General features: G+C 39.8%; 1 protein-coding gene across 2 annotated transcripts in view; it reads right to left on the reverse strand.

Annotated features, from left to right (window-relative positions):
• The window catches only part of phf2 (PHD finger protein 2), a 44,137-nt gene that overhangs the window by 19,368 nt on the left and 12,835 nt on the right, over positions 1-11,934 (reverse strand). For both annotated transcript variants that reach the window (XM_020618290.1, XM_020618289.1), the window contains exons 2-11: positions 11,370-11,455; positions 11,008-11,122; positions 10,425-10,585; positions 9,229-9,370; positions 8,945-9,131; positions 8,571-8,733; positions 7,656-7,743; positions 7,221-7,327; positions 1,271-1,362; positions 1,094-1,183 (exon numbers count right to left, since the gene is read on the reverse strand). In XM_020618290.1, the coding sequence (XP_020473946.1) occupies positions 1,094-1,183; positions 1,271-1,362; positions 7,221-7,327; positions 7,656-7,743; positions 8,571-8,733; positions 8,945-9,131; positions 9,229-9,370; positions 10,425-10,585; positions 11,008-11,122; positions 11,370-11,455 (1,231 nt within the window). The remainder of the gene's footprint in view (positions 1-1,093; positions 1,184-1,270; positions 1,363-7,220; positions 7,328-7,655; positions 7,744-8,570; positions 8,734-8,944; positions 9,132-9,228; positions 9,371-10,424; positions 10,586-11,007; positions 11,123-11,369; positions 11,456-11,934) is intronic.

Raw genomic sequence — 11,934 nt, forward strand, 5'->3', positions numbered from 1 at the left:
CTCCTCCTTTGGCCAGCTTATTATGCCAGCAGGGTACCTGATGACCGGCAGGGCGTAGGTGTTGATTGCCCGGACTTTGTTTTGTCCATTCTGCCACATGGAATGTATGTATGTATGTATATATGTATGTATATATGTATATATATATAAATAAAATTACAATAATACATTTTCATCCTGAGCAAAACGTGTTTGTTTTCATCCAACCCCAAATCAGATAATGTTGAGAATCTGAAAATAGTGACGTGTACATCACCTGTGTCCTGTATTACATTGAAAACATTACAGCAGTACATTATTTGCTGTGATACCTCATCAATTTTATTCTTTGTTCAAAATAAACACTCACTTCAATTCTGATGTCTGCAGCACATTCCAAAAAAGTTGGGACAGTAAAGCATTTACCACGGTGTGATGTTGACGTTCCTTTTCACAACACTTAAAAAACATTCAGGGACTGAGGACACCAGGTGATTAAATGTGTCGGGTGTCACATCAAATAATGTGCTGCTGTGTTGTTTTCAATGTAATACAGGACACAGATGATTTACACATCACTATATTCAGTTTTAATTCTGATTTTACATACCATCCTAACCTTTTCTATTTTGGGGCTGTACTTTATCAGCAACAAAGGAATTGATGCTCCTCATGCCTGTGTACACTACTTTCTCCCCACTGAACAGAACAAAGTGCATAACTTATCTTTGCAAATTCAAAGTATGTTCTATGGTTGACAGGAGAGGAAAGGTGATGGGGTCATCAAAATGACCAGAGATCATCGTCTGGAGATCATGAATGTTCTTAGAAATATCCTCGATTGGACTGTGTGCAGATATGACAATTGAGCCTGAGGTTGGCACTAAAGCAGAGTTGACTCGGAACAATCTTCTCAATGATAAATTTCATCTGACCACTAGTAATAGAGATATCTTTGCAGAGAGACTGCACTCAAACTGTCACCACTTTGATATAAAGTGAAAACTGGCGTGTCTCACTGCCACTTGGGGCCACCAAAGTATAAAACTAATTGGTGGAACTTTTAGAAATTGGTTGATCGTACTATGTTTAGGCTTAAATAAATGTGACATACTTCTGACAGTCTGATCTCTTTGGCAAGATCCTTGATTAGCTGAGATGGTTTCATGTTCTCTGGAAGTTCATCTTCATGTTCCAAGAGGGCCTGTCAGGAGAAAAACAAACCAAACTGTCATTACTTTTATAACATTAGATGGACAACTGACACCAGAATTATATCCTGTGTCTCTACCTGTTTTTTAGTCCAAGCTCTGAAGGCTCCATTGATGATTTTGGCACCATGTATTAGGTATGGAGCTGGCTGCTTATTTGCTTTATGTAAACCTACAGAAGAAGAACGCAAATGTTATCATTGAATTAATCATGACTTTTAAACTTTGCGAAGTCAAGGCCATTAACTTAAAAAAAGGTTACAGTGTAAACTTTCAGAGCAGCAGAGATTCACAGGATGAAACTGAATAAGCTTCTCACAAACATCAGAACAAATGAGCTGACACTTCAGTCTGTGTTGTTATAAAGAGACATCATGTCAAGTAATTGCACTCATCGGTGAACAGGAGAAGGACTCTGTCAACAGTGTGACTGCATGTTTAGATAACTGTCCTGTTACCTAAATTTAACAGAGCTGAGTCCCGAAACAGCCAAAAGATGAGTGAAAATCATCGAGAAACACAATTAACATGACCCTGCGTACTCACTCGTGGTCACTGCACATCAGCTAAAATGTCAAAAATGGCTGTAGCCATGATCTGACCCATGGTTTCAGTTGTGCAATGAAATAAAACATATTCAAAGGACTATATTACCGTTATGTTTTAACTCACTTACTGTAAAGAATGTATATGTTACATATTGGCAAACAATTATGCAAAACTAAGGGGGGGGGGCACAATGAAGCAAAATCAAGAAGATACAAGAACAAGCAATCTTTTAAGGGGCCTTTTAAGAAGAATAACAATAAACACAATTAAATAATAAACTAGAATTACCACTTTGCATTGCATGCCTCCACCAACCAGTCAATTTCACAGGAATGGGACAGACATGAGGTCATTGACCTTTGACCTCTAAAATCTAATTAGTTCATCCAAGCAGACTTTTGTGCCAAACTTGAAGAAATTCTCTCAAGTCATTTCTGAGCTATCACATTCACAAAAATGGGCAGTAAGACCATATGAACAGATGGGCAGACAACCCAAAATTATAATGCCTGCAGCCACGGCTGTTGCTAGTGTGGAGGCATGAAAACTATTTATAGCATATATATTTTTGAAAGCACGCTTACTTGTACTGTCAAGTACTTGTATTTCCTTGTAGCTAAAGCCTGATATACAGTATTGATACTCACCTTACGGCCTGCGGGCCAAATCAGGCCCGCAATAGGGTGCCAGCTGGCCCGCATACCACTGTCTAATTCACAATGAAAATAAATCAAGTGTGCAAGAGGCTGACACTTAATTTCTGAAAGGACTACGCACACTGGCAGCTTTGCCTGGTGTCACATGATGAGTGTCACAAGCTGCCAGAGTGTTTCCCTTAATTTCAGGTGCACTTTACCTGCGTGTGGCTGTTGCTATTTGATATGTCTCTTAGCAAAATGAAGATTTGTAATTTGAAGTCATCTTATTCTGCCAGATCAACAATCCTAACAACTGTAATTGCTGTTGCTTCATTTCATATAACTAGGGGACTAGCCAAGAAGGGCAAGTCATTCATGGATGCTGAACTTGTTAAAGTGCAAACTTTGGGAATTGTGGAGAAGTTGTTTGGAGGAGGGCGGCACAGCGGTGTGGTGGTTAGTGCTGTCACATTGCAGCAAAAAGGTTCCAGGTCTGAACCTGGATCGACCCGGGGCCTTTCTATGTGGAGTTTGCATGTTCTCTCTGTGCCTGTGTGGGTTCTCTCTGGGTGCTCCGGCTTCCTCCCACAATCCATCGACATGCTGCTTAGGTTGACTGGCGACTCTAAATTGCCCCTAGAATTCAGTGTGAGTCTGTGTGTGTGTGTGGTTTTGTCTACGTGTGAGCCCTGTGATAGACTGGTGACCTGTCCAAGGTGGACCCCGCCTCTCACCCATTATAAGTGGAATAAGTGGTAGAGATAATGGATGGATGGGTGTTTGCAGGAGACCACTGACTGTTTATAGAAACACCGTGATGTCACCAATTGATTTTCTGAATAACGGTTTTGAAGCTCAAGTCTGGCCGTCACCATATTGGTAGCACTTCACTCTGCTTGCTAGGTCTAAATCCAAAAATGGACAAAGAGGCAGAGTGTGAGTGGACCTGCCTAGACAGCCAGCGGTCAGCCACCTATGGCGGTCACTCAGAGTGGTCATGCCCTTAATTATGCATAACTTTTAGTCTCAATATAATTTAAACGAATGAGTTATAAAAAATGTACCTACTGTACAGTTGTCATGGAAGGGGAGATTAGCTAGAGAGACCAAAAGTATTTTTTGTACCAAGCTGTAAACATGTTTATTTCTGCTGTAAAGTTGGGCATTTTAACATGAGAGTCTGTGGGGACTGACTCCCTTTTGGAGCCTGCCTCCAGTGGACATTCTAGGAGCTGCAGGTTCTAACACTTCTGCATTGGCTTCATCTCTCAGCCTCAGAGGTTGCTATTTGCAGAGGACAAGAACAAAGAGGATGTCATCGGCCTTGTGAAACAAGTTCGGCATTCAACAGAGGCTGCAATGTTTATATGAAGACAGCTTTTACTTTCTAAGCTGAAATCTGTGGATTACATGTCAGTCGCTGTGGACGAGTCAACAGATGCAACTGATGCTGCGCAGCTGACAGTATTTACTTCAACAGGGAAATTTCAGAGAAGAGTTGCTGTGCCTTTTACCTCAGAAGACACCCTCTGTCCATCAGTAACCAAACTGTTAAAAAAAACACTATATATTCTGACAGTGTTTGGATCAACCTACATACTGTATGTGAGTCAGGTTTTTCATTGATGAATCTAATTAAGGAAAAGAAGTGCAACAGACTCACAGACTGGCATCTCAACCAGTGCATGCAAAGTACCTTGACCTGGGGGTGGCTGTGGCTCAGGAGGTAGAGCGGGTTGTTTCCTAACCGGAGGATTAGCGGTTCAATTCCCGGCTTGTCCAGTCAACATGTCGAGGTGTCCTTGAGCAAGACACTAAACCCCCAGTTGCTCCCGGTGTGTGAGTGCTTGGGAGTGCGAATGGGTGAATGGCCGAATAATGTGTGAAAGCGCTTTGAGTGTGCTGTAAAAGCATAGAAAGGCGCTATACAAGTATAAGACCATTTACTATCGTTATCTTACAAGCCAAACTTTAGCAAGGAAAAGAAATGCAATCTCTCACACTAAGCAGGTATAGTCAAGAAATGACACAGTACGATGCATGTGAACTCCTACCATTTGAACATTTAATTCTGATCACATAAATTTAAAAAGTCACACTAAAAGCTCATACGATTAATGTTGTTCATAGTTGGACCAGTTTATGTTTATGGCTTGTACTTATGAATCACTGCATCATTTCAGTGATTTCATGATGGAAGAGGTTATATAAACTTTCAAATGTAACCAAATCATTTACAACTAAAATGCAGTAAAGTAAGTTAATATGAAAATAAATCATTTCAAAGAAAGATGAGTTATGGGCCTTTTAATGTTTATTCATTTTATCTGATGAACATTGTTTGCTTATTAATTGGCCAACATCACAGTGACCTTAAACTTTGACCACCAAAATGTACACCTTTGAATCCAAGTGGACACTTTTCCAAATTTGAAGAACTTCCCTCAAAGCGTTCCTGGGATATCGTGCTCACAATCATGGGCTGTATCGACAACCTGAAATGCCTTCCTTATGTCTATTTCTGTGGCCATCAACAGCACAGAGGCATAAAAAAGCTGCAAAGCACTCAAAGCTATTCATTAAATAAGTGTGCCGTACTAACCAATTAGTGTATCGACATTTTTATATTAGACTTTCTCTCATCTGTGCTATAGTGGCTGATGGCTGAGAAGAATGTTCAGAGAGAATTTAGCATCAACCAAAATCTGAACCAACACAAGGGGACAACAATAGGATTTTAAAAAGTGAGGGGCACATGCCTCCCCCATGCCTAGGGGAAATTAAACTATTGCGTATTTGCTCCAAAAAGCTCATGTTTGCTCTAGATGACAGCAATGCAAGCTCTGAGATTCCCTTGGAAGCTGCCAGTTACCTCAGACTGGAAGATGTTGAACTACAGTAAAGCTGCTCTAGAGAGAAGTTCATTAGTTTAACTAATGCTACTTAGAAAACATATTGTAGTTCTAACTACAGTACTTTGCAAAAAAATTATCTAATTGACAATGTACATGTGATACAAAACTATAACAGAATATAACACAGAAAAGTCATATGCTAGCAAAAACTGCTACTCAGTTGAGTTTATTGCCAAAATACGCCATTATTCATGGGAAAGTCCAAGGACTGGTTTTACAGTGTCCATCAGACACCTGGCTTCCAGGTGGGGATAGTGCACCAAGCAGGATTACTCCGTTAGCCAGGTAACATCTAAGGCACCATGCAACAACGTCTCTGAACATGTGTTAATAAATAGCAATAATCAATACTTAAACTACCTGATGCCTAATAATCTCAAGTTTAGTTTTACACGTTCAGATTCAAAACATTAAAAACTATAACCAAATATTTTTCACTGACAGTCCAGCTTCCTGGATTCCACTGAGACCTCTCCTAAACTAAACAATCCCATCTGCGCTTTTCACAAGGACAAAGTTACAAGGAGTGTTATTCTCATTATTAATATTTTTTACACGTTCAGATTCAAAACATTAAAAACTATAACCAAATATTTTTCACTGACAGTCCAGCTTCCTGGATTCCACTGAGACCTCTCCTAAACTAAACAATCCCATCTGCGCTTTTCACAAGGACAAAGTTACAAGGAGTGTTATTCTCATTATTAATATTTGCTGTGAATAAACAAAAAAATCTTCTTTTTATGGCCAGAAATTGATTGTAGTTTCAGTAGTTAACTACACAAAAAATGTAATTTAACTACTTGAATCACTATGCAGATGAATGTAGTTTAACTACCAGCAAGTTACTACAAAATTAAGGTAGACTGCAAGTTTAAATACACGCTGCTCACAACACTGGTCAGACATTTGCCCCGATGAAAGCCTGTGTCACTGTGTCATATGTGCGGTGATCTTGTCAAAAGGATGGTAATTAAATATATCTAATAATTGGAATAATCTCTCCAAAGTGAATAGTCTCTGTAGGACAAATTATATAACAGCTTCACCGTTTCTAAATGACCTCAAACATTTCTTTCTTCACATAATTCTCTTGTTACCTTTTTAGTATGCAGGTAAAATATGCAGGTGTTGATACATCAACAAAACTCTAATATTGGACCGGCTCTATTGCAGACACACTGACACGGTCCTTTAAATAAAAATAAAGTAAGTGATTTCTCTCATTGTTCCTCCAGACTGCACCTGTGATGACTTGTTGCACGCACCTGTTTTAGCTCTAGCCTTTGGGAAAGAACAGCTTTGATTTATGTGAAATTATCCAAGCTCACTTTTAATGTAAATCCTCTTTAGTTCACGTTGAATAGAAAATAAAAAGTACCCCTTTAAAATGAAGTCGATTTACAACCAAAACAGGAAGTTATTAATAAGCTCAAGACAAAATAGCAGCAGCTGTGAAGTGCGCCTCTTTCCTGCACTGAAACAGTTGGCCTTGAAGTGAAAACATAATATGTGGTGCTAGCAAGGCCTTGTGTGTTAGAAGTAATATGCACCGCACACAACAGTAATCTGGCTTTAACACACATACAGAAAATGGTGGAAACATAAACAATTGGCCCAAGCCAGCTGAGGGGAGTTTAAACACGGGCTTTTAATGGAGCAAGTGATTCTAGCTGGGCCAAATCTTTTGAAGCTAATCATCTGTGAACTCGGCGATCCACCAATTTAATGACTGAAATAATAGCTCCTCATCTGTGCAGCAGACACACAGCCGTATGCTGAATGTGGGGATCGGAAAAAGGCATTTTTGACAGTGTTTGTGTTTTCTGTATTCTGCAGAAATGGTGAGTTGAAAGAGGATGAAAGTTTACATCAAAATACCACATATTAAAGCAAAAGTTAAAGCTATAAATACATCAAAGGTTTACCTTTGAATCTCTCGAGGAGATGCCGTCCCACATACCAGCACGCCGTCTCAAAGTTGGGGAAGGGGGTGAGAGTTTTGACCTTTAGCCGCTTCTCGATTTCATATGCTCTGAGAAGAATAAACCAAGATGGTTCAGCTAAATATCGTCATGCATTACCAACTGGTTTACTGCAACAAACTATGCAATTCTGCAGATATTTCCAAATGTGGAGAATTCATAAATAGAATGATGGAATTTGGAGCTAAAACAAGTCCTAAATGAGGACCCACTAGAAACTACTGAGCAACATCAGCCAAGGCCTTCAAGTCACACTAAAACCTGCCAAATCTGGACACGACAGTCTGCAGGAGACACAGTTGATGACGGCAGTGAAGACAGAAAAAGCCAAACACAGTGATGACGAAGCAGAATAAAGCATAAGAGAGGTGTCCACACCTCATCTGCATCTCCACACTCAGGTTGTGAACAAAGTGTCCAGAGAAGGCCAGACAGTCGACTGGAGACAGTATTGCATTGATCCAACCTGAGGAAACCAAGGGAAGAATCCAATGATTATAAACACAATCATTCATTAAATATTAAAATGAAAGTTTAAGGAAAACTGTTTGTTATTGTTTCCTCCACCTGGTCTCATGCATTACGTTACAGTATTTTATTTCATTATTTTCCAGTTCATTTCTTTTTACATTTACATGATTACCCTTATTTATAATGTCAATTTGTTGTATTGATTTATGTATCCTGTAGCACACAGGAGCACAGGCAGTGTTGTAAATCAATGAGCAGCACGTACGTACGGCAGTTCAGTCTTTTTATATTGAGTTTACATCAGTAGAATGAAGTATATGGATTTGTACTGGATTATCTGATATGATCTTCAAAAAAATGTTCTTATATAAACTGTGACATCGGCTTTTATCCAAATCGTCCAACTTAGTTTCATTAATCCACATTCATTTACATTTTAATTATCAGTGGAAATAAGAAAAATACATGTCAAACTTTAAAGCTGAAAAATTTAAAACTGATTTCTCTTGAATTTAGTAGATTTAAAGTTAGAAAAAAAAAATTTTCTGTCAATTGAAATGTTATTGAATTAATCCATTAATTATTAAATACCGGCACAAAGCACTTGGTCCAAGCAACAGCTAAGCACCCAAATATATTTTTATATTTGAGAAGCTGGAACCAGAAAGCATTTAGCTTGAAAGATAACTTAAATGATTAATCAGATATCAAACCATACAAATCAGCAATTCTGCCTATTTTCTCCATAATTTCACTAGAAGTTAAAAAGCACACACACACACACACACACAATGATATCATCAGTTACAACGGAGTTCTGACCTGATGGGATGAACAGAGTCTGGCCTTGTTTCAGAGTGCATTTGTAACACTTGTCCACTTGGTCGGCAAAGAACATTTCGCTGTGATTGGACGATGACCTCCAGCGCTCGTATAGAGACAGGTTGGCAGACGTGGGCTTGATGAGAAAGAAGATCTTTTCTCCCTGCAAACACAAACACAATCAGATTTTCTGGCATCATCATCATCAGCAGCAGCAGAGATGTAATGTCTTCCACATTTCCTCTGGAAGGTCTCCCGAGAATCAGTTCAGAATACAGAAAAACCAGTGAGGTATAAACTGACTGTTTGAGGCATATTTTGTTACAAGGCCATCTCTGGCTCAACATACTGGTCTAATGAGCAGTGTGACAGACCTTCAGGACGTGGTACCAGAAGGAAGCACCACCGCACTCGATGTGGAAGTCTGTGTAGCTGTCTTTGACACAGATGAGACAGTATTTGGTGACTTTGGGCTTCCCAAGCAGAGCGTCATCAGGCCAGTAGTTTTCTACCCAAGACAACTGCCGCACAATCTGTGGACTCTCCACTATACTGTTCATCCTGTCCCAAAAAATGCAAAAGAAATTAGTACTATGGGTTTTCCAGACTGGCATCTTTATAAGCCAGCTCTCACACCAGACTTCACCGTAGCATGTACCTTGTGTCAGAGAACTCCAGGTTGATGACATTTAATACTTTCTTTCTGTTTGTGCTGTAGTAATAATCGACAAATTCTTTGAGCTTCATTTTGCTGTCAGTCTGTTTGGTGACATCAACCACGTCCACACTGACATCAGGACCTTAGGCAGAGGATGCAGACGACACAATTAAAACAAGGTGAAGTGAAAACCAGCCCCCTACACGCTAAATATTTTCTTGAGATGGGACAGGTTAACAAAATATGTCTGTTGCAGTACACTGTTATTTAACAAGTGATCCCATCACTGAGCCTTGGAGCACAGGAGAAGTAAAGAACAGAAGCGCCCCCTGCTGAAAAGCAAACATTATAGCATGTCAGTTTAGTACGACTTCGTTCCATTATTATGATCTATATACGGTGGGGGGAATAAAACACACTGCAGGTCACAAATAACACAAAGTAATGCCAGTGTCTGGTCATGAAATGTGATTTGATCTTCACCAAAGTCACAAATATGAGATTACATTTCATGAACGATTGATGCAGACAACCAGGAACCTGCAACCAGTGCCATTACTTTTTCTTGCAACTGTATATATAGTATTATTTAATTGGATGGCCTTTTAATAAAGACATGCCCGACAAACACTGCATGCAAATTATACTGCCATTAATAATTTTACAGATAATTATCTTTTTATTGTTCTTTCTTTTGTTGTTCATTCTCTTATTTCGACAAAGCTGCCCAACTTAGCTTTGATCTGCTTTGTAAAAGAAGTTACTCATGTTGTTAATTTTAGTAGTAGTATAGCAGTAGTATAAGAATTAGTATTTGTATATTTATAGCAGAAATAGTTACACTAGAGTGTGTTATACCCGATTTGTCTTTATTTATTATTCATTTGTTTATTTAGCTGTGCTTAAGTTGTGCTTGCTGGCTGATAACACCACCAGTAGCAGTCGCTGCCATATAGTTACAAGGAAGGTTGCAACAGCAGTAAAAGTAGTTGCAGTGGTACTAGTTAAATAAGCAGTAGTTACATGAGTAGTAACTGTAGTAGTAGCAGTAGTAGTGTAGTTTTAGTAGCGATGTAACAGTGATATGCAGCAGTAGTAGCACTACTACTTGTAGGTTGCAGTAGCACAGAAGCAGTACATGCAGTTATACAAGTAGTTGTACTGCCAGCAGCGGTGACAGTCAGTGAGTCCCTTACCAACGTAGTTCTCCACATCACTGATGTAGAAGGTGGGAGCAGGCATGGACATGGTCAGGCCGTCTTTCTTCTGAACCAGGATTGGCTCGTTGAAGCCGTTCTCTTCCAGGTAATCCATGGTCAGCTGACTGCCACTCAGTTTCACCACGACATCATCAGCACTGGTGACCACACGCAACCACAGTGAAAGAGAGCACTGCCATAAAGGCTTGTTCAAGTATTTAACCAGCTTCTCATTTCACAAATTCAATGACATGTAAAACTCTCTGATAGCAGATATTCAAAAGTTATACGACAGTGTCCCCTAGTGGGACTGTTAATAATAGAACACCACTGATAGGAGGGTGACGCTGGAGAATCCCTAATGACATTTCAAGAGGCCTATTCAGTAGGAGGAATCATTTAATTTGATCACATTTGAAGTCACTGAATGGGATTCCAATTAGCGCTGCTACGTCTATTCCAGTTGTATAGAAAGTGTAACTGTCGCCACTTTATCTCACATTATTGCCCAATATGTGCAGCTCAATCATGAGTTGAACAAAATCTCTCAAACGTGTTGATGTGTATACAATGTCTTTACCTGGGAAATGTCCTGCTGCGAAGCTCTTTTATGAAAACCTGGCTGCCGTTCTGAACAGCTTTAATATCTGTGCTTTGCCCCGTGTCATGTTTGCTCCAGTTCTTTTTCTTTTTTACTGAAGATCAGAAAAAAACACAACATTTAGAACGCAGTACACCCCGTGAGAAAATACTTGAACAATCAATTTAAGTTTGTTTTCCAACATAAACCAGCAGCGTTTGATCTGTTTGGAGAAGTTTGGCAAAGCTTTTAATTTTGACATTTTCACAGACTGAAAGCTGAGAGGGAGTGAAATTATCACATCTCTCTTTGTGTTTGCTGAGACAACAGTCAACAGTCTCCCTGTGAGGACTGCTACGTACATGTGGATTTGCCGTGGGTCTTCTCACAGTTTGGACAGTGATATATGTCAATATCTGGAGCGTCATCTTCATCCACCCCAACACAGCTGAAACAGGAAAGAAAACACTTTAACATTTACTTGATTCCCATTCTCCCCAGTCCACATGTTGAAGTGTCCTTGGGAAAGACACAAAACCCCAAGTTGCTCCCAGTGGCCAGGTCAGCGCCCTGCATTGACAGTACCGCCACTGGTGTCAGTGTGAGTTGGCGCCGCAGATGGCTTCCTCGGTTCTGTAAAAGTCCTTGTGTATAGGCCAGTTAAAGTGATTATCGTGTCACTCATTTTGCAAAGCGTTCAGCAGTTTGTTAGCAGGCTGATTTTATATTACAGGTTTTATATCATATCATATACAAACTGCCTGAAAGAGACATGAATCTGAAGTTTCATAATCAGTCATAGTGACATCATGTCTGCTTTTCAGTTTTGCCATTTCTCTTGATAACTAATAATCTGTTACGTCCGTGACCCGGGCCGCCCCATGTACCTCGGTAGCCGACACAGACAGTTCCCGCAACTTCGACCCC

The sequence above is a fragment of the Monopterus albus genome, unplaced genomic scaffold (genome assembly GCF_001952655.1).
Source record: "Monopterus albus unplaced genomic scaffold, M_albus_1.0 scaffold203.1, whole genome shotgun sequence".
NCBI lineage: Eukaryota > Metazoa > Chordata > Actinopteri > Synbranchiformes > Synbranchidae > Monopterus > Monopterus albus.